This window comes from Ictidomys tridecemlineatus, chromosome 9 (genome assembly GCF_052094955.1).
Source record: "Ictidomys tridecemlineatus isolate mIctTri1 chromosome 9, mIctTri1.hap1, whole genome shotgun sequence".
NCBI classification, from domain to species: domain Eukaryota; kingdom Metazoa; phylum Chordata; class Mammalia; order Rodentia; family Sciuridae; genus Ictidomys; species Ictidomys tridecemlineatus.
This window is the reverse complement of record NC_135485.1, coordinates 125,262,850-125,286,316: the sequence shown is the minus strand read 5'-3', so window position 1 is coordinate 125,286,316 and position 23,467 is coordinate 125,262,850. Positions and strand designations below refer to the sequence as shown.

Here is a 23,467-nt window from a genome sequence, read left to right as displayed (position 1 = left end):
TCCCAGCAGCTCAGAGGCTGAGGCAGGAGGATCACAAGTTCAAAGCCAGCCTCAGCAACTCAGAGAGACCCTGTCTCTAAGTAAAATATAAAAAAAGGGACTAGGGGTGTTGCTCAGTGTTGAAGCCCCCGAGTTCAATCTCCAGTACCAAAAATAAAGGCCTGAAGAAAAGGGTTAAATTCCCAAGGTGGCACAAGACAATTCATATTGCCATGGCTTAGCAAGGGCCATGCCAGGGTTGTTTCTTCATAATGTTCAAGGATCTAGACATGGTTTAAATGTGAGGTGTCCTCCAAAAGTTCACCTGTGAGACAATGCGAGAAGGTTCAGCAGAGAAATGATTATGTCGTAAGAGTCTTAACCCAATTGGTGAATTGATCCCTTGATAGGGATTAACTGAGTGGTAATGGAAGCGGTGGGGTGTGGCTGGAGGAGGAGGTTCATTGGGGGCGTGGCTAGGGGGTATATATTTTGTATCTGGAGAGTGGAATTTTCTTCTCTCTCTGCTTTCTGATCGTGGTGTGAGCTGCTTCCCTTGGCCACACTTTCCTGCCATGATGTTCAGTCTCACCTGCAGCCCCAAGGAATGGAGCCGGCCTTCTATGGGCTACGATCTCTGAAACCACAAGCCTCCAAATAAACCCTTCCTCCCCTACAATTGTTCTGGTCAGGTCCTTTAGTCACAGCAACAAAAAAGCTGACTAAAACAGATATGTAAATATCCAACAATTGAATCTAAAGTTATGAGAAATTGAACAATTCTGATCATGAGGATCCACCCTGTTGGGAAGCTCTGAGGCTTCTGTTTCTTTGTTCGCAATGGGATGAACATTAAGCTTGCAGCTTTTTTTTTTTTTTTCCCCTCACGTGCTGGGGATTGAACCGAGGCCCTTGTGCATGAGAGGCAAGCACTCTACCAACTGAGCCATATCCCCAGCCCTAGTTTGCAGCTTTTAAGCATTCAAGTTCACATTTTAACTGAAAGTATTAAAAGGAAGTCACCAATGTCTGCTCCTTCTCCATTAAGACAACTACACTTAATCCTTTGTTTATTTGTAAATACACATCACCAGAATGATTATGTTAAGATTATTTTTCTAATTTAGTTTGAACAAACTCATATCACAGTTCTTCTTATATAAAACTAATGAATAAATGTGTTCACAGATAATAAAATCTCTTTATCCCTGGGATTCTTCAAATTACTAAATCCCCAAACTAAGGATATAACTCTGAAACAGCAGTTGCCTAGCATGTGCAAGGCCCTGGGTTCAATGCCCAGCACTGCCGAGAGAGAGAGAGAGAGAGAGAGAGAGAGAGAGAGAGAGAGAGAGAGAGAGAGAATAAATCATCATAAGCAATAACAAATGCTTAATAATAAAGTTTGTGAAGACACCGAAATGATTATATTAAGCTGACTTACAAATGAGTGCAAATATTAATGTTTCCATAGAAAAGAAAATGTGAGTACTTCTAATCCTAAAGTTTTCAATAGCCTAAAATAATTTCTTACATTTATTTTCTCTTTGAAGGAAAACTCATTTTTCATATATCATCCATTTAATGTTATTGCAATGATAGTTCATCAACTGTTTTAAGGGCTCTGTATAGTTTCAGTAAATCTTAGAACTAAAGATACAGTAAGAAAATGTAGTCATGGAAACTCTGACAGGGAATGAGCCATTTCTTGATTATAATCATTCAGCAAATCTTGTCTGTATCCAAAAAGACCCAGGGGCTTGCAAGCATGTGTTTTTCATAACCATAACAAATAACTGGCCACATTCAGAGGGTTTCCATTCTTCCCATTAAAAGACTGTGTTCTCCAGAGTGTTTCACAAAAATTTGCTAAGAAGATAACCCTAACCAAAGGTGTATGGCCACATGGATAAGGCCATCAAAGTGTGTGTTTTCAGAATAAATGCCTGACTGATTTCACAGGTGTTAGAAAAGCTTCCCCTCAGGTACAATGGGAGCTGGGTTCAAGGTATATTCATTAAGTACCTACTTAGGGTTAAGTACTTTGTAGTGCTAAATGACCCAAAATATGTAAGATAAAGATAGATAGCTATTTTTACCCTCTAGGTGCTTAACAGTCTAGTGCCAAAAAAAAAAAAATTGTTAAGAAAGGAACTTCAGCAAGAAACATGGTATAATAGAGGACAGTGTAAATCACTGCCAACCAGCTCACTAATGCAGAAATTTCTCTTTAAAGAGATAACACTTAACGTTGCATTATTAGAGATAAGGTAAATCAGAAATATCCCAAGAGAAGTAACACAGTGAATCAAATCCAGGATAAGGCTGTGGTTTTAAGTTTGTGCTTCATTAATTTCATGTGCCTTGGGGGCTCTTCCTTCTTTCAATCAGAGCAGCTCAGACGTCTCTGTTTTACATATGTGAGCTCTTCCAAACTTGTATTTTGCAGAAAAGAATTTCTTGGCTAAAAATAACATACACCCAACAGGTAAAAAACAAATCAACAAAACTTTGGGTATAAGTGCATAAACACAAAGATCTCTTTTCAAAGACATCTTCAAAAAGAACCTGTGTTTTTAGCCTGTTCAGAGGGTAGAAGAGGTCAGAATTATCCTGGTGTAGGGGCAGGAGGAGCTATGGAGAGGGGAGAAGCTGAAGCGGGGAGAAGCCAGACAGGAGAGAAGCTGAAACTAAGATCACTAGCCATGTTTCTAGGGTAAAGAGTTGTAGAAGCTGGAAAGTGAATAGAAGCTCTTTGAATTAAAACTTCAAATCAAATAATTTATATACAATTCTTTTCACATGTAAAAGAAGATATGAGGCTAGGCCAACGGCTCAGGAGGCTGAGACAGGAGGTTCACAAGTTCAAAGCCAGCCTCAGCAAAAGTGAGGTGCTAAGCAACTCAGTGAGACCCTGCCTCTAAATAAAATACAAAATAGGATGCGGGTGTGGCTCAGTGGGCAAGTGCCCCTGAGTTCAAAAAAAGAAAAACAAGACATGAATTATTTCTTTTCAAAAAAAGTTAAACAAGTGAAACTCAAATTTCAAGGGGCATATAGTAACGTCCTAAATCACATATTGAACCATTTTTTTTCTCACAATACATTCTGCATCAAGATCCAACTCTTCAGTTCCACATTGAGGGCATCTGAGATGCATTTTTCCTTACTGTCCCTCCTATTTCCCTGGTCATCTTTAGCAATGTATCTTACCTTCTGGTCAACAAAAATGATCAATAGGTTCCCTTCCTACCTAGAGAGATTTTACATCCCTCCCCCCTCAAAAAATAAATAAGTAAAATCTCTGTTATTTCTCAGACTGGGGACAGGCTGCTAAGAAAATGTAGGGGAATTCCAAGCTCATAGCATTGTGACTTCCAATATGATTTAAGTAATTGTGGGCATGACCTGAAGGCAAAATGAAACTGAGAACATTCCTCCTCTGCTTCCTGGATCTTCTTCCCTTCCCACCCTTTGTAGCTTGAAAATTTTGCTGTATTCTCCAAATGGAGAAATAGGAGAAGTGATCCTCACAGCACTACATTGTTAGCACTGGACAGATGCCAGGTGGTGGTACCATATACTAATGGAGGCCATAACAGAAGAGTAATACTCTCAGCTTTATGCCCACCATTATAGGTTTCTCAGGCATGCTACCTAGCCCTAAATTTAGGATTGTTTGCCGAATCAAGATCAATTCTAAAAGGAATATAATGTTCATAATGGATTCTATATTTGAAATTTGATGAGAGTAAACCAAAGTATTTTACACACACACACACACACACACACACACACACACACACGCCACTACGTGAGGCAACAGATATGTTAATTAGCTTGACTGTGGTAATAATTTCACAATGGGTACATATAGCTAAACATCATGTCATCATGCTGAACACCTTAAACGTCTACAAATTTTATTCATTCGTGATACCCCAAAGAAGATAGAAAAAATAATAATGTAAGCTGCATATGTAATTTGTATGTGATTTAAAATTTTCTAAAATACTAAAAATTAGTGAAAAAATAAGTAAAAATTCAAATTAATTTTAATAACATAGCTATTATTATATTTTAATAAAATATATTTTAATAAAATATATTTTAATAAAATATGCCCTAACATATTGCCAACATTAATCAATATTCAATATTCCAAAAAAATATAAAATATTATATTTTAATAAAATATGTACAAATATGCTCTCAACATTAATCAATATTCAAAATTAATGATATATTTTACATTGTTTTTTGGTTCTATTTCGAAATCCTGTGTTTTTCACATACAACATATCAATTCAGATGCTAAATTTTTATCAGAAATATTTCATCTATATTTTGATTTTATAAAATATTCACTTGAAAAAGCAGATTTATATACTCAAGATAGGCTTCAAACACACTTAAAAGTTTCCCAATAACTGAGTTATCCATTTTCAAGATATTAAATTAAATATTAATTTTCTTAGTTTCACTGGCCACATTTCAATCAGTGCACATTGGCGAATAACACACTGGACAACATACTAAACTAAAAGTTGCTACAAATCTCTCAGAAGTCAGTGATATTTAAATAAAAATAATGTAAGGTGTGCAAGTACAGAACAAAGCGAGCTATTAATTAAAGACAAGATTCTTTAAGACAATTGGAGTGCCGTGCGCCATGCACCAAGTAATTAGGTAAGCATCAATACTCACCTTTCTCTTTTTCGGGCTCAGTCTCTGCAGAATCCATCACAGTGAGGGCGATCCTTCTGAAGGATGATCTCCAAGTCCTTAAACACAGTTACATTAAGTCATTCAGTGATGAGGAATGTTTATTTTTAGCTATGTCTTTTCACTCACAAATAAAGAGGATGAACAATGAACACCTTTTACACTTCATTCTTCTGCTCTAAAACCTTCAATGGCAATAACATTAATGCCACCATCAGGTAGGGCTCTGCACCTTACTGGTTCCGAGTAGCCTGTTTTGTGTCCCGCTAAGGCTCAAGTGCTGAAAGCTGGGTCCTTCCTCTGGGGATGACCTCCCACCGTGCAGCCTGGTGAGAGGTCCTTAGTTCTACTGGAGGCGTGCCATCGGAAGGGATCCTGGCACTCCTCTTCTGTGGCTTCCTGTTTCTAGGATGTGATCTCTTGCTTTCACATGTGCATTTCCACCAGGATGTGATTCAACCAAGGGGGCCCTCACCTGAGCTGGGCCAAAGCTAGCACCCATTTACCCTCCAAAATTGTAAGCTAAATAAGTCTCTTTTCTTTATAAAGGTAGACTGCCTCAGATGTTTCATTATTTTCCAACTTAAATCCAATTAATACCTGGCACACACCTTATGTGTTTCTGCCTTTGAGCAGAGGGTTATGTCAGTCACCTGGGCCTCCAGCTGTGTTGTCCATGTACCTCCCTTAAAATTTATATGCACTTGTATAAGAAGAGAGGATAGGAAAGGTAGCAGAATATAACAGTCACTAATATGGCAGTATGTAAAAATGTGGATGTGTAACCGATGTGATTCTGCAATCTGTATTTGGGGTAAAAATGGGAGTTCATAACCCACTTGATTCTAATGTATGAAATATGATATGTCAAGAGCTTTGTAATGTTGTGAACAACCAATTAAAATAAAATAAAATAAATAAAAAGACAAAGTGACTGCTATATACAAAAGACCAATATTCCCAAAGAGATTTTAATTGCCTTGGAAACAAAATTAGACTTTATACCAATAGTCCTCAACCCTTGATGAACATCAAAATCAACTGAAAAGGTTTTAATAAAGTATCAAAGTCTAAAGTGAAGCCTAGGCAGGTGCATTTTTTGAAGTTTCCCAAAGATTCAAATGTCCAGAGGAGTGAGCTCCTGCCTTGCACCTCAGCTCAGTGTTGGGATTCTAGAGGTGCTCAAAAACAGGCCAGAGTAATGAGTTCACAGAGCTGAGCCCTTGCTCCTACAGTTTAGATTGGCATTACCTTCACAGTTTCATCCAAAACACATCAAATGTGGTCTCTATAGCCAGGGAGTCATTACACTGATATATACTACTATATACTCACATGGCTTTATAATTACGAACAGGGATACTAAATGCTTTAAAAAGTCCCATGAAGCTTATTGTTATCAACCTGTCAGTAGAAGATTCAGTTGTCTGATTCAACCAACAAATTATAGGGGGAGTATGCAAGACCTGTTCAATAATTTGGGTATTATTTGAGTACACACAGAAGCCAGTTTTGACCTAGGAAAGTCTAACTCTTAGTTAAAGGACTACAACACTTTGCTGCAGTTTCTTCCCCAAAGAAGGGAAATTACTGTAGTTATAGTTTTAAAATAACAAATCTAGGACATCCAAAAAGATTAATTCTCAAATCATCAGCATCATACCATGGGCAAGGGCACAGAACATATACCTTGTCTGTCTGGTTCGGCAAGTAAACCTGGATAAATTAAAATACAGCACCTCCCTCAGCAATTAACCATCAGAAGTCATCTCCTGGTTTGGCTTAATTAGTGTCTTCTTACATTTAAATACAAGAAAAAATAAATTAAAAATGTGCTCTGTCATTGTCTCATATTAATCTCCATAGAAATGGACTCTTCTCTGGGGCTGTTGGCTCCTTTACCTTAATTCGGTGTGCCAGGAGTGTCATCCTGTATTAAACTGTCTGGCAGCAAGACATCCCACTGTCCTTCTAATGCAGAAAACTAGTCCAGCATCCTAAGGGGTGCTGTCATAGTAATGCCCTCACAAACCCAAGGTGATGGGCGAAACTCCGAGACAAGAGATGGGGATGGAAGAAGGATGCAAAGGGTAGAATTGCTTAGAGATAGAGGAGCACAGTGACCCAGACTGTCAGGACCCAGGGTCCCTCTCCACTTTAAGACCACGCAGACAGTTATGAGATTCTGAGCCCCTCCTGATGCATTGATCCATAAATAAATGCATATCTGGTACCTGAGTTGAAAGGGCTTTCCATCTATTTTGGAAGAAAAAGCAAAATCATGGTCAAGCTTTAAAATCAAGATACAACTATACTCCAGATGTCGTAAGAAAGTCTCTGAGTGCTGGGAAGTAGGTGCTATAAACCCATGACCAGCACAAGTTCAAAGGTCAATGACACCAGCAAGGGCTGAAAGTGTAATGCCTCAAGAGGGACTGAGCCATACTTGGAAGGCAGGGCCCAGGGGCAGTAGTGCAAGCAAGGGCATCAACCAGACACAAGCCAGCACCTGCCTGTGGCACTAAAAATCAGCCCTGAGTAGGTGAGACTGCTCTCCCTAAGAGGGACACAGAAGGCAGGCAGGTAAAGGAAACAGCACAGCAGGTGCAGGGCTGAGAACACCTGTGGTCCTGGGGACAGCAAGCAGCGCCTGTGTCTAAAACAGGGTTAGACTTCCTGCTGCTGTTACGGACAATGAACTAATCCATTTGGGGACATTTTTTGACATATCCACTGTTCTGGAATGTTGCTTCCATAAGGGCAAGGACTGTTTTCCTCCCTGCTATACTCCCAGTGCCTGGAATGGGGCCCAGCATGCAGAAGTGCCTCATAAAATATTTGTGGAATGAGTAATTATGGCAACAGCACGCTGGTCAGGGATGCCCTTCCTCCTCATGCCTCTTTCAGCACATTTAGAAAAATGTCCCTTCACCTTTCTCTTCCAGTAGATGCAACTTAAGGCTCTCCTAAACTGGGTTACAAGGATGCTAAGAATTTCTAATTCCATTTTTATGCGGGTAAAGACAAGTAGAAGAGAAAAACATTTTGTATTTTATCTTATTAGCTTGACCTTCCTAAACTAGACAACTGGTAAGACTTTATCATAGTGTCTACTATAATTTGCATCTTAAATGTCCTCCAAATGTTAAGGACTTGGTCCCCACTCCATGGCACTGTTGGGAATGATGGAACCTATAGGAGGTGGGGCCTGGTAGGAGGAAGTTAGGCCATTGGAAGCATGCCTTTGAAGGAGATAAATATTGGGATCACAGCTCCTTTCTCTCTCTTTTTATCCTCCTCCTTCTCTCCCTATTCTCCTTCTCTTTCTCCTTCTTCTTTCTCCCCTCCACCCCCTCTCTCCAGAGCCAAGTAACCATGACGAGAAACCTCTGAAAGTATAAAATAAATCTTTCCTCTTTATACGTTGATTATCTGATTATCTCAGGTATTTTGTCACAGCAACAGAAAGCTAACACTGAATCCTTTATGAATTAAGTATCCTGGTGGCAAAGAATTGCCCTGTGGTTTGCAGCAGAATGCAGAAAAATGAACCATGCTCCAGGGATGGACAGGCAGTTTTAGCATTTGATATTAGGGCAAATGAGAGCAAATCTTTATTTTCAACCTCAAACTTTCTCCTCATTGTTCCTTCCCACAACCCTCCTAACCTTCAATCACACTTTCCCTCCTTCCCATTTCTTGAGAAACTGTCCCTATATCTACCCAGTTGCGCAAGTCATGAACCTTTGATTCCTTCTAATTTTCACTTCCCACAGCATCCACCAAGTTTTCTAGATAGATGAACTTCAAAATACACCTGCATCTTCCAGATAGAATTGCTTCATACCCAGACCCCTGAAACAGCCTCCTAACTGCTCTCTTTCCACCCCTTCCCTATTCATTCTTCACACCGCTGGAGTCAACCTTCTTAATGTGAATCAGATCACTTCCCTTCCATGGCTTCTGACTGCAATGAGAATGAACCCTAGCCTCTTGCCTGGCAGTCTCTTCTCTCGTGCCACTGAGTAAATATGGATGAAAAGTATACAGCTGTCATTCCACAGTTCCACCCAGAGCTGATTCAAGGGCCCTAGTTTGACCTGTCTTGGCCTCATTTCATCGTTTGCATAATAAAGTTGTTGGGAGAAAGGACTCCTCAGGCCCCATTAGATGCTAAACCCTATTACCACACTGCTTGCTTACACTAAGCTGAAAAGCAGTGGTGCCAAATCCCAGAAATCAACTGCATGGTCCAGGTTCCTGCCTTTCCTCTGTCCCTCTCAACTTTCCCATTTCCTTTGGAGCTCTGGAGCAGGATACCAAGGAAATTCGCTTGGATCTCATATCTCTTGTTGCAACTCCTGCCACTGCTCTCGAGTTGTGGCTTCTGGAACCTCCCTCCCAGGATCTGTCCTTATCTCTGTTTCCTGTATGAAGCATGAGCCTCCCTCTTTATTTTTCTTCAAGTCTACAAGGACGCTTAAGTCAGCCATTTTCCAGATTGGCTTCCTGACTGGCTTCTCTCTCTCTGTCCCTCTGACCAGAAAATCTGATGGTATCAAATACTGGGAAGAAGAAAAGAGAAAGAGCAAGGAACTAAACTGCTTTAGTCAGCTTCGTGTTGCTGTGACCAAAAGACCTGACAAGAACAATGTAGAGGAGGAAAGGTTTAATTTGGTTATGGTTTTGGAGGTCTCAGTCCATAGATGGCTGGCTCCACAGCTCTGTCCCTAAGGTGAGGCAGAACATTGTGGTAGGAGGGCTGGGTGGGCGAAAACAGCTCTGGGCCTGGCAAACAGGAAGGAGAGAGCGTTCATTCACCAAGGACAAAACCCCAGTGATCCACCTCCTCCAGCCATTAGTTGCCTACAGTTAATACCTAGCTAATCCACATGAATGGATTAATCCACTGATTAAGTTACTACTGTCGTAATCTAACCATTCACCTCTGAATGTTCTTGTGTTGTCTCACATATGAAGTTTTGGAGACCACCACACACCCAAACAATAACAAAAACCAAAACAGAACAAGTATCCACTAGGACCAATAAAACAGGGCCAATAACAGGTGCCTAAAATGGGTAAAGGTACACTAGATGACAGGAGAATGAAAGATTTATAGTCACACAGTCAAAATTTGAACAAATTATATTCAGAGGGCTATAAAATGAGATGGAAAGATGACACTATATCAATTTGTGACCATGAGTATCAGATGGGAGCCCAGGGGCTGGGAGCAACATCAGCAAATATTGAATAACACCTCTTTCCTGAGACAGACACCACCCTCTGATTCTCTGAGTAACTCGGGTTAATTTGTTATCCAGAGCAAGGAGGTGGGAAGGAAAGGGACATAACGAATCTTTGGGCTGCCCAGTCCCGCTTAACACAAACCACGTGGCAAGAGAAAACTCAGATTTCAGTCCCACCTCTGCCACAGCCAAAGGTGTGATCTGGGCCAGACCACTTAACTTCTGAGTCCTACCTCCTCAACTGTAAGGGGAGGACTTTAAAATAGACACAAGGTGTGACAATCACAGCTTCAGCCCAGGAGTAAGGGAATTCTCAGAAGGCAGTGAGAACTGATGAACAGAATGCACAGCTGTTCTGATTGGACAGGGTCACAGAGCCGCCCCTGAGCCGATTCTTATTCCCAGCTAATCCCAACCCCAACACTGAGAAGTTATCTCACCGGTGCTTTCCAGCTATCAGACTTAATGGTTTCATAAAACAGATGTTATTGTCTATTCCACTGTGGTCAAGCCTAGACACACATTAACTGAGATACCCCAAATACTCATACAAAAAAAAATTTAAATCTTTAAATCACAAAAGAATTCACTTCATTTCAATTATCAATTCATTAAGAAAGAGGTGCTTAACTAAGAACATTCTCCCATGATGCTTTAAAACTCTCTCAAAGACGCTGCTTAGTTAAAAAACATTCTTTTCAACTTTACGTCTCTAAATGAGTGAAAGAAAACTGACCCTTCAGAGCCATATTCAATAAGCCATGCAGTTTTTCTGTGATCTTATTTTAGGGTTTGATAGAGCAACACATGAAATACGATTTGTCAGTAATGAACATGTATCCTAAAGATCACTGAGAATCAAAGATCACCAACAGGTAATGGTGGGCTGGGGTTGGGGAGATTAGTCTATCATTCCACAGTGGCTAAGGGGAATAACTTGGTGGGGGTACAGGGGTGCACACAATCAGTGTCATAGGTGGAACTATTCCTGAGTTAAAAGATTTAACTGTTCAAGGGACTTGAAAACTGAATTTTAGTCCCTTTATCATTCAAAATGATAAGCATAAACATAGCATATACAATGCAAATAATTTTTTTTGCATGAATTCTTTTTTTATTTATATATGACAGCAGAATGCATTACAATTCTTATTGCACATATAGAGCACAAGTTTTCATATCTCTGTTTCAATACAAAATATATTCACACCAATTTATAACTTTTACAAATCAATGAAAAAGATAGACAACCTAATATAAAACTAGCAAAAGATTGGAGTAGTCACTTTGTAAGGGGGGGTTCCAAAGAGAAATAAGCATGTGAAAAGATGCTCAAAACCCATTTGTCATCCAAGACACACAAAATAAAACCACAGCCATCTCACACCCAAACAAATGGCTTTTTAAAAACATCAAGAGTAGGGCTGGGGTTGTAGCTCAGTGGTGAAGCACTTCCCTCACAAGTATGAGACACTGGGTTCCATCCTCAGAACCACATAAAAATAAATGAATAAAATAAAGGCATTGTGTCCATCTATAACTAAAAATATTTTTTAAAAAATCAAGAGTCCATGAGGACACAGAGCTACTGAAATACTCATTTACTATCTCAAGGAGTATACATTTGTAATCTTTGGGAAACTAATTGGCATTGTCTTCAAAAACCAAATCTATAACTAAGACCCAATCCTCTGAATCCCAGCACAAAGTCTTAATAGCATTTACTAAACGACACATATGAGATGGATATAACATCTAAATACTAGAAGCAAACCAAAGGTCCACTGACAGCAGAATAATGGTAAATAATGTCATTTTATTTGCTCAATGGATATTTTATAGCCATGAGAATGAATTGCTGTACACAGATATAAATGATCTCACACATACCCTTGAAAGAAAGAAGCCCTAGGGACATTAGCTAAAATAAAGTTAAAACATAAGCAGAATCTTGTGTCTAGTGTTACTATATTAATAACAATAGAAAACAAGACAATGGCAACCTCTGGGGAGTGTAATATGTCAGGTGAGTTCACCAGGGTCTGTTATTGCTCTCTCTCTATGGGATGGTGGTTTCATGATGTGTTCACTTTGTAAATATGCATAAAGCTGCACACTTATAGGGACTGTGCAGTTTTCTAAAATGTCAGACATCAATTATAATTTACTTAATAACAATATTAATATATAGTACATTAATTTTTCAATGTGACACATTAAAACTGAAAATACTACCTTAGTCATTACATTTCTCTTCTTTTTACCACCAAAACAAATATGAAGCATAGATCTTTGCTAAAAGCCATCAATATTGGTGCTAGATTATAAGCCCCACCAGGGAAGAAACTAATTTTTAAAATTTCCTGTATGTCTTCCTTAAGATCAAGTACACAGTAAGCCACGTAATAAATACTCCATAAGAAAAATTGATTTGAATTCCTGCAAGGAAATCCTAAAGTTTTACAACTTTCTAGGCTTTATAAGACTACTACTGAAATGTCCTTATGACCTATCATGAATTTTTGCACTGTGGCTAATGGACTTTGCTTGTTAAATTTTATCCATCTAGTTATCTTGATAGGAAGACCACAATTATAGAAATGAGATAAGAAGATCATTACTTTGGTCCTGAGCGAGTGCTAGAGAAACACACACATACTCACACAAACCAAAAACTAGTCTGAAAAAAGTTCACATTATTCCACATTTTTCTCACCTTAAATTCCCATTTCGGTCTTTGAATTCAGCTTTTAGATGCCGGGAGAAAGGGCCAGAGTGGAAGTAGCAGAGAAAGTGCAGCTTTTCTTGCATTAAATGTTAAAATATTAGAAGCTATATCTTATAAAATTTTATTTCTGAGAATTTTGTTAGAAACCCATCATTAAGAACACATGTGTTCACGAACAAATGAGGGTACTAGTGCCTTGTGTCCTAGTCACTCCACTGTAGCAGAAATGTTATCCAAATGGCTTATAAAAATCCCTATACCATGCATGCAGTGTTATGCCTTCAGTGATAACTGTGGCATGTTTTCCTTGTGATTTTCACAGATGAAAACAGGGCTGGTATAAAACTACATTCTCTCAGCTATTAATCACAGGAGCCTTAAATAGAAGCCATTAACATCTTATAAATAACAATAAAGAGTGAAAACTTGATTTATAAAGCAGTCCCCTGCTGAGATGTTTGGGACACTGTGTAAACATTTAAAGACAACAATGAAAACACTATAAAGTTAATTGTAACAAATTAAATAAAATAAATTAAAGGCCAACACTGCTAAACCGATTCAATAGAATTATGCTTTGTGCAAAAATACCAACTGATGTTAAAGAGCCAGATCTAGAAATTGAGCACATTATGAAATATTGCAAATCCTGACTTCTACTTTCAGTTTTCTTTTTTCTCAGTGACCTTGAGAAAACTAATTTTACAGTCTTTGAAATGGTTTTGGAAAGTTTATATTTAAGGGACAGCTTCAAATAATATCATTTAAAATTGGAAAGCATCTTAGGAGTCATCTGGTTAGCCCCTTGGATTACAGGTATAGAAAGAGAAACACAGGGATGTGATTTTAAATTTACACTGGGTTTGTGAATGAACTAGAACCAGATTTCTGGTCTCCTGACTCCTGATAATACACAATTACCCCAGACAAAATTTCTTTCTGGAAATGGTTATTTGCCCTCTGTGAATTTTTCATGCCTTTATCTTTTACCTACTCTCTCAATCAAGCTTTTCCCCCCATATTTGTCTGATGAAGACAATAAAGCATCATTGGGAGAAGAAAGACTCTATGCTCAGATGGGTCTGGGTTCCTGCCCAGGGTTCTTTACCTGCTAGTCACTGACCTTAGGCTTTGGGTAACCAGCTTACTCTGGTTTTCCAAGGATATTCTTGGTTTTAAAAGTAAGGGTCCTGAGTTCTATCAAATTGAGTTCTTGATCCCAGCTAATTAACTCGCCTGGCTAAGGTCTTTCAGATAAAATATAGATGTTAATAATAATTAAGCTCAAAGCCCTGTGGTCAGGCCAAATGAATTAAATGTAAAAGACGTGACACAGTGCCCAGGCCTGACCCCAGAGAGCACTAACTTTCATATCTTTCCCTTCTTCTTGGGTCTCTTTCCATGTTGGAAAGGTAAATTTCAGAATTTTTTTTATTTGCTTGTTTTGTTTTTTAACAGAGGAGATATAAAACCAAATAGGAGAACGAGTTAAATAGAGGCCATTAACACCTTATAAATAACAATAAAGAGTGAAAACTTGATAGAGTTTGAAGGTAGACCTGGCAGAATTTGCTAAGGAATAGATATGGAATGTGCAAAAAAAGAGAATATTCAAGGATGAGCGTTGGGCCTCAGTAACTGGATAAATGGAGATGTTATTTGTCGAGGTTGGGAAGATTGTTGGAGGAGGATCAGAGACTTGGTTTTGATATGAAAACTTTGAGATGGTTTTGTAACCTACAAATGGAAACAGCCAGGCTGAAAAACATCTATGTTGCCAGTTGTTAACACAGAGAAAACAGAACAAGCAGCAGTCTGGAGGAAGGTGGGAGTATCCCAGAAACAGAGGAGAACACAGAGAAGGAAGGATAGTACCGTGAGGCCATGCTGGTCAACATAAATAAACAGGAACCGAAGGAACGCCAAGGTCATGGCATGCAGGAGAGGACATCATAAAAAACCCTACACTTAGGTTTATTACTAGATATGAGCTCTATGAAAGTTTAAAACAGAAGAAAAGAGGAAGAGTAAGCTTTTCCCTAAAAAATGAGACAGGACTAAGGTAGGGATGTACTTTTAGTCATCTTCAAGGACCAAAGACAGAAAATAAATGCAGAATGGAGATGGAACTCACCGTGGAGGCTGCCCCAGCTCCCCAAAGCAGGAGAGGCAACTGGAGCTCAGCTCCCAGGGGATAACCGGAACTCACCACAATCCCCACATGAGGTGAGACTCGGGGGCCAGGCTCTGTTAAAACCACCCGATGAGTAGAAAAGAACAACTTCCAACTGTCGCTGGAAGCTGAGCTCATCATAAATTCCATGTTTATAAGGATGGTGGAATGTGATGGGCATCATTACCCAAAGTACATGTATGAAGACATGAATTGGTGTCAACATACTTTATATACAAATGGAGATATGAAAAATTGTGCTCTCTATGTGTAATAAGAATTGTGATGCATTCCGCTGTCATTTATTTAAAAAAATACAATCAACTAATAAAATAATAAATAAATAAGTTCCATGTTTGTGCGGCAGAGAAACATTTGACCACCAGGCCTGAGCCTCACTAGCCACTGATTAGAAGCAGGATGTGAAGGCAAAGGGGCAAGAGCCACAAGGAACCAGTAAGGGATCCAATTCTAAACGGGGAAATCTGGTGACAACTATAGTACTGAGAGTCAGAAAGTGGTGAGTGTGAAGGCAAATAAAATGCAAAATATAATAAAATTTCCTACTATACACATCCTGAAAAACTATTAGATAGCTTTAAAATTACAAAACACATGTCCAAAACTAGCACCAGGAAAGACAGCCAATAATGTCAACAATTGGAATAGTAATTCACTCCATAGGAAATTAAAACAATAAAAGAATAAGAAAAAGAATTTACAGTAAGTTAAGACTCTACGTAGAGACAGAAGAGGAAATAATATGCCTAAAAAAGAATAATTAAAATATGATGCAAAATAGTCAGAAATAAAATATGTATATGAAAAAAAAACAAATCAGAACCCTTGAAACAAAGAAAATCAGAACCTTTAAAAAATGTTTAAGTTCAATATATGGAATAAAATCTAGATTGGACACAGTGTAAGAAAACTAGTGAATCAGAAGATAACACTGAGGAATTTTCCAGAAACCAGGAAAAAGGAAAATAGATGAAAAAAGAATTATAATATATAAAGAAGAAGATTGAAAAATTCCAACATGTATATAAAGGAAGTTTGAGGTGGGAATAGGAGGAAATAAAAGAAAAGCAAAAGTTGAAATATCAGTATTAGAAAATGATGGGAATTTTGAGACTGGAATATATTCCTGATGCCAAGCAAGAAGAATAAAAATAAATCTACAGCCAGACACTTGCTAGTGAGCAACAGAAATGAGGAAGCCATCGAGGCTCCTTGCCTCTGGTTTCTGTCTTACCCTTCTCCTTTAAACTTGATCCCTTCAGGATTTTGCCTTTGCTACTCCATCTAAACCACTTCTGAGGACTCTGAGAGACATCGCCAGAGTCCCCTAGAAGAATGAACTCCCCAGCTCCTAGAAATGCTCCCACAGTCCTCAGGGATGAACGCTCTTCAGAAATGCACTGGCTAAGGATTTGCCTTGTCCAAAATCATGCCCCTTTCCTGGGCACCCCCCCTCTTTCAATGACTAGTCAACAAGGGGTTTGTGCAGGCCTGGACACCTTGTCCCAACACAAGACTATTCTGAAGGGTCACCTTCACATCAGAGCTCCGATGACATCTGCCGAAGCCTTCACTAGACCACATCACAGACCATCTCTCCCTCTGCTTCCTTCTCTTTTGCACAAGATGGGGATTCCAAGAGCACTCACTTAATAACCTTTTGTTCACCTCCATCTCGGAGTCGGCTGCCTGAAGAACACAGCTGCCATCCTTTTATTGAGGTCATTGATAACCTCCATTGAGACATTTTATCATTGTCTCCTTATTGATGGATTTCCTCCTCTGGCTCCTGGGAACTTGTGCTGTCCTTTCCTCCTACCTTCTGTAACATCCATCTCCATCTCTTTTGCTGGTTCCTTCATATTTCACTGACCCCCCTGCATCAGAATTCCCAGGCTCTGACCTGGAACTGCTTTTCTATTCCATCACATAGCCCCACTTACATATCATCTCTCTGTTAACAACTGGCAACATAGATTTTTTTTTCAGCCTGGCTCTCTCTCTCCTTGGTTATTTCATGTTTCCATTTGTAGGTTACAAAACCATCTCAAAGTTTTTATATCAAAACCAAGTGTCTGATTCTCCTCCAACAATCTTCCCAGCCTAGACAAATAACATCTCCATTCATCCAGTTACTGAGGCCCAACGCTCATCCTTGAATATCTCTTTTTTATACATCACATATCCTATTCCTTAGCAAATCCTGCCAGGTCTACCTTCAAACTCTATGAGAACTGAAAGCTTCACACTATCTTTACTATTAACACTCTAGTGCAAACCACCAGTCTCTCACCTAAATGATTAAAGTAGCCTCCAAACCAGCCTAACTCTACACACTATCTGCAGTCTATTCTCAACCCAGTAACCAGAATTTTCCCATTAAAACAGAAGTCAGAAAGCATCCACGGATTCCAATATTACTCAGCACAAATGGAAGTCTTGCAATTCCCCTATGGCCCTCCCTAGTCTCTGACCTCACTTTTCCTAGCCTTAATCCCTTCTCTTGGAACCACAAAGCTTTCCTTGATGCTCTGGTCAGACCAGGCAAGCCCCCACCTCAAAATATTTACATTTGATATTTCTTTTCTTCCAGTACCCTTCCTTCAGATCCCAGCAAGGTCACAACCCTTTACTTCTTCTAAGTATACACTCAAATGCACCCTTCATTAGCCATCTGTCTACAACTGCAATGTTCCACATCCTACTCTCTGATTTACTTTCCCCCTTAAACCTGATGCTTTGAACATATTTTGTGTTTTCTTTATTTATTATCAGTCTCTCCATGATGAAGATTGCTAGCTGATTCCAAAATGACTTTCTCTTACTCTAGGGCCCACAAGTGGACCACGTTTCCCAGGAACTCTTGAAGTTAAATGTGGACAAGTGACTGAGTTCTGGCTGCGAGAAGGTGGGCTAAAACAGTATGTTCCATGGGCAGTTCTACTGGTCCTAAACACATCCTCCACAATCCTCCACACTCTTTTTCCTCTCTGGCTGCAGGAATGGAAGTGAATCTGGGATGGCGTTGGAGATGGCAGAGCCACAAAGTGAAAGAAGTCTGTAACTTTTAACAATCTGCTTAGAAGACACTGATATAATGAAATAGTTTGATTAAAAAAATAAATAAAATTGCAAGGAATTGAGCCACTGATAATTAGGAGTGTGATTTATTATAGCAGTTAGTCTTCTCTTAGCTTATGTATTTGCTCCTTCGAGAGTAAGGTCTATTAGTGTGGGATTTTTGACTTCTTTGTCAATGATGTATCACTGGTGCCTAGACCACTTACTGGCAATCACTAAATATTTGAAGAATAATGGATAAATAAATAAATGATTAGAATTCTCACAGAGTAAAAACAGGCACTCTAGAAAGGGATGAGGACTTTGGTAGAAGAATCTTGTTGTCAATGATAGTTGACAGAAGAAAAATAATATCTTAAGACATCTGAGGGATGTAGAACTATAGGTCAAATGTGCACAAATTAGTAAGGATTCATATTGACATCAAATGCATTTTTTATTTAATATATATTTTTATCATCTTGCACAAATTGAGAATACATGCTCTTTTTAAGCATTTATGGGGCCTTTTCTTAAAATGCCCATATGCTAAACCACATGAAATGTCTCAATAGATATTTGAATAATGTAATTGTCAAAAATTAGCTATAGATAGCTCATTAAAAGTGTACTCCTCCATAACTTATTGATTAAAGCACGATCAGTAGTCAACATAACGCTGAACTACCCTACTTCAAGATTTATTGTAAAGCTGCAGTCATCAAGACAGTGTAGCTTAGATGAAGGAATACATAAATACATCAGCAGAATGAAGCAGGCCAGAAAGAGATCCACATAAATACAGTCAACTGAGCTTTGAAAATGGAGCATAGGCAAAACAAAAGAAAAAGTCTTTTTCAACAGATGGTTCTGTAACAACTGGACACTGAGGTGCAAAAATGAATCTAGACACAGAATTTACTCCATACTCAAAAGCTAACTCAAACTGGGTCACCAACCTAAATGCAAAATGCAAAACTAGAAAACTCTCTCTAGATAACTTAGGGAAAAGTCTAGATGACTTTGGTTCAGCAATGATTTTTTTTTTTGATACAACACCAAAGGCATGATCTATGAAAAATATCGATAAGCTAAGCTTTATTAAAATTTAAAACTTCTCTGTAAAAGACACTACCTAGAAAAAAAGATAAGCCATAGTCTAGGAGAAAATGTTTGCAAAAGACATATCTGATAAAAGACTATTATTCAAAAATAAACAAAGAACTTAAAACTACACAATAAGAAAACAAACAATCCCATTTTAAAATTTGCCAAAGATTTTAACAGACACTTCAATTAAAAAAAAAAGATATGTAAATGGAAAATAAGCATATGAAAAGATGCTCTGTATTATATGTCATCAGGGAAATACAAATTAAAACAACAGTGACATACCACTATATACCTATTAGAAGGGCCAAAATATAGATTAGTGATACCACCAAAAACTAAATATGTTCTAGAAGTCCAGCAGCTTCACTCCTTGATATTTACTATAAGAGTTGAAAACTTATGTCCAGGTGAAAGCCCACACATAAATTTACAGGAGCTCTACTTATAGTGGCTAAAACAGAAACATTCAAGATTGTCTTCAATAGGTTGGAATATTATTCAGCCCTAAAAGGAAATGAGCTATCAAGATATGAGAAATCAAGGAAGATACTTCAATTAATACTGATAAGTGAAAGAAGCCAAACTGAAAAAGCAATATAGTACATGACCACAATTATATAACATTCTTGAAAACACAAAGGTACGGAAACAGTAAAAAGATCACTGGTTGCCAAAGGTAAAGGAGGAGAGAGAGATTAATAGAGCACAGAGGATTTTTAGTTAAATGAAAATACACTGTATAGTGGTAAACACATATCTTTGTACAATTGTTCAAACATACAGAATGTGTAACACCAAGAGTGAACCCTCATGTAAACTACAGACACTGAGTAACAATGAGGTGTCAGTGTAGGGTCATTAACTGTAACAAATCCATCAGTCTGGTTGGGATATTGATAGTGTATCTCTGAGGGCAAAAGATATAATGGAAATATCTGTACCTTTCTGTAAAAACTGTACATATTATGAAATATTTAAATCTGGGAATAAGTGAAAATATAACAAATCACTACAAGTGATGGTATCAAAAAGCTTCTTCACAAAGAGCATAAAAATAAAGCCTACAAAATGGGAGAAAATCTTTGCCACTCACACCTCTCAGATAGGGTGTTAATTTCCAGGATATACAAAGAACTCAAAAAGTTTAGCACCAAAGAAAAAAATAACCCTGTCAATAAATGGCAAAGGAACTAACCAGACACTATTCAAAAGAAGAAATACGAACAGTCAACAAATATATGAAAAATAATTCAATATCTCTAGCATTACTGGAGAAATGCAAATTAAAACGACATTGAGATTTCATCTCATTTCAACCAACATGGCAATTATCAAGAATACAAGTAACAATAAATGTTGTCGAGGATATGGGGAAAAGAGTATACACATACATTGCTGGTGGGACTGCAAATTGGTGCCACCACTCTGAAAGGCAGAATGCAGATTCCTCAGAAAACTAGAAATGGAACCAGTTATACTACTCCTCATTATATACCAAAGACCATGAAATCAGCATAATACAGAAAAGCAGCTACATCAATGTTTGAAGCAATTCAATTCACAATAGCTGATCTATAGAATCAACCAGTTGCTCTTCAACAGATGATGGATAAAGAAATTGTGGTATTTATACATAAGGGGATATTACTCAGCCATAAAAACGAATTACTTTTGTATGGGTCTGGAGACTATAGTGCCAAGTGAAATAAGCCAATCCCAAAAAACCAAAGGTCAAATCTTCTCTCTGATATATGGATGCTAACACACAATAAGGAGGGGAGGGGAAGACCAAAGTTTAGTGCATTAGACAAAGGGGAATGAAATGAAGAGAGGGCAGGATAGGAATAAGAAACACAGTGGAATGAATCTGACATAACTTTCTTGCATACATATATCGGGAGCTACATAGGAGCTGAGGGCCTCCTAGCTTTGAGCAATGGAGATGCAGATACTGGCTTCCCTGACCAGTAAGCAGGTGGATCCCCATCTCTGCTCAGCAGAGGAGCAAAGCTTTGGGTGTGGGTGTTACCCAATGGAGTGGGCTGCCTTCTTGTTCCTTTGTAATACTACCCCTGACCTTTTTTGGAAAGAACATTCCATGGAACCTCCCTTTGTTTGTCTCCCCGCCCCTATATAAGAATAAAGAATTCAGGTGGTGCTCTGTCTTTCCAACAGACCTCTAAGGTTGAGAGCCATCACAGAACCCAAGGAACAAGGATTTTCTGTCTGTGTGTAATTATTTTGTGCCAACCCAAATTCACCTGCAGTGATCCTGAATGATTTAGTTGCTTATTGAGGCAGGTGGTGCCTGAACAGGGAATTTTACAAATTTAGTGGGTCTGGAATTTCTCTCCAGAAGTTAAGAGTGCTTAGGCTTTCAAAGTATTGTGGGTTGATTTGTAGAAAATAAGTGAATTAGACAGAAGAAAAAAATTGTGATGTTAAACTCAAAACATCTGGGAATTTTTCATCTTTAGAAAGTGAAAACAAATTTATTTTGCAATTCTAGAGACCCTAATTAGGCACAAAGAATCCTCTCCCAAGGGAAAAGTGCTTTGATGGGTCTTTCTTAGATTGCTTTTGTGAATTTTTGTATTTTGAAAATAAGGTAAAGTTTGGGGGGTTTATGTGCTAGAAATCTGTGCTTGGAGAGTGAGGGAAAAAAGGAGAAATGATTTTTTTTATAGTGAGACTTGATACAGAGGATTCTTTATCTGTAGAGAAGTGGATTTTATTTTTCTATTGTTTTTTGAAAATACTCAATTTATACTAAATCTCTTCACTACGTTCTTGTCTTACCAGGATCAAAATGACCTTGACCCAACTATTGTTCTGGGACAGATGTAAGGTTTTGACCACTCCCTATGACTCTGTCCACCCCCAGCAGTATTTTTACTCCTTGGAAAACCCAGTCTAAATGCCACAGGCAAACTGCCTAAAGATTTGGTAACAGCACCAGTGTCTGCTGAGGGGCCCATTTTTTAAGTTAAAAGATTTTGAGATGCTCACAGGAGAATGCACTACTAAGGGGAAGTATAAAAGATGGGAGCACAACGGCTCTGTGCCATGGTTCCTGCAGGATAAGGACAGCTGGGGAAATTCTGGGGACACATGGTGGCTTGAGGAGAAGGGTGTTTGCCCTGGGCAACAGAGGACAGTTTGCTGGTTTCCACCCCAATCCAGGCAGCCACAAGATGGCCTACAACACCATGGGTCCAAGACAACTGGTGGGACAAGCCTGTGTGTGACGCAGTCGCAGAGGGACCCCCTGCGGGGAAAGGCAGACATATCCTACGCGATGTGACCAACTGGGGAAGCTCTGGGAGTACTTGCCCTGAACAGGACCCTGCCTTGGGCAACCACGTGGCAGCGGGCACCACCATAGTTTCCCATCGCTCACTCCTGGGGCTCACCCGCTTGTGTGGACAATCACAGGCATGAGAGGCCAAGTCAGCCCGAGGGGCCCATGGCAGCAGTGGCTGTAGCTAGTCACAGCAGCCATGCCTACTGGCTCCACACTGGTCTATCACCTTGACAACCACTCACAGGAGCACAGACTGGACAGCACCAAACCATGGACATGTATTACCAGGCACAGCAGAGCCTCAACCAGGACTGCTATGTTCAGAAGAGAAAATGCATGGGGTAAAAATTGTAAAATTGCAAGCAAAACTTTGAGTTATGTTCTGGCTCCAGGCTTCTACATGGAAGAAGTCTTGGGGCAACATGGCGGATGAGTCCCACCTCCTGCATTTTCCCTGGGCTTCCCATTGGTCCTTCCCACTGTCACTTAAGCAGGGCTTCCAGCTCTGCCTTTCAGCTATTAACATACTTCTTTCTCACAAAGGCTGACAACCATCACTAGACCTGTGCCCAGCTGTTAAAAAAAAAAAAAAAATTCCTTTATGATTTTAATTCATTCCCACTAAGAAAGATATTTCCTTTTCAGGCAAAATCAGGTGTGACAGGTTTCTACATTGCTACTCTAATCCTGACATGTTCTCAAAGCTAAATAACCTGATATTTTCTCTATAACTATATTGTTTTTAAAAAAAATTGCAAAAATAATCCCAGGAATAAGAGATACTATGCATACCTTGTTCACAATTTAACTTTCTTTTTAGAAACTATATATATTTGGATGAATTTGACCATTGTGAAAACAAGCTGGCACCAAAAATGTTTTCACAGTATTTTCATAATGGTCAAGAAATCCTTATTCTTTTCATTTCTAACTATGTGTTAGGATGGCCTTAGGCCTGAGCCTAAGCAACTCCATTTTTAAAACTCCAGTTTGAAACCTGCAGTCTCACCAGGCACACCCACAGATCCTTCCAGTACGGCCTCAGACAAGTTACTTCCCCTCCCGCTGACATAGTGAAGCCCCTGGCAGGCTGTCCTCGCCTGATGAGAGGG

The 23,467-nt window shown here is 39.0% G+C and overlaps 1 protein-coding gene across 1 annotated transcript in view; it reads right to left on the bottom strand.

The window, feature by feature from the left end:
* The window catches only part of Iqcm (IQ motif containing M), a 305,901-nt gene extending 290,894 nt beyond the window's left edge, over positions 1–15,007 (bottom strand). The window contains 3 exon segments of the mRNA XM_078020750.1: positions 4,687–4,763; positions 6,040–6,131; positions 14,819–15,007. Coding sequence (XP_077876876.1) covers positions 4,687–4,763; positions 6,040–6,131; positions 14,819–15,007 — 358 coding nt within the window.
* Between the last annotated feature and the right edge of the window lie 8,460 nt (positions 15,008–23,467).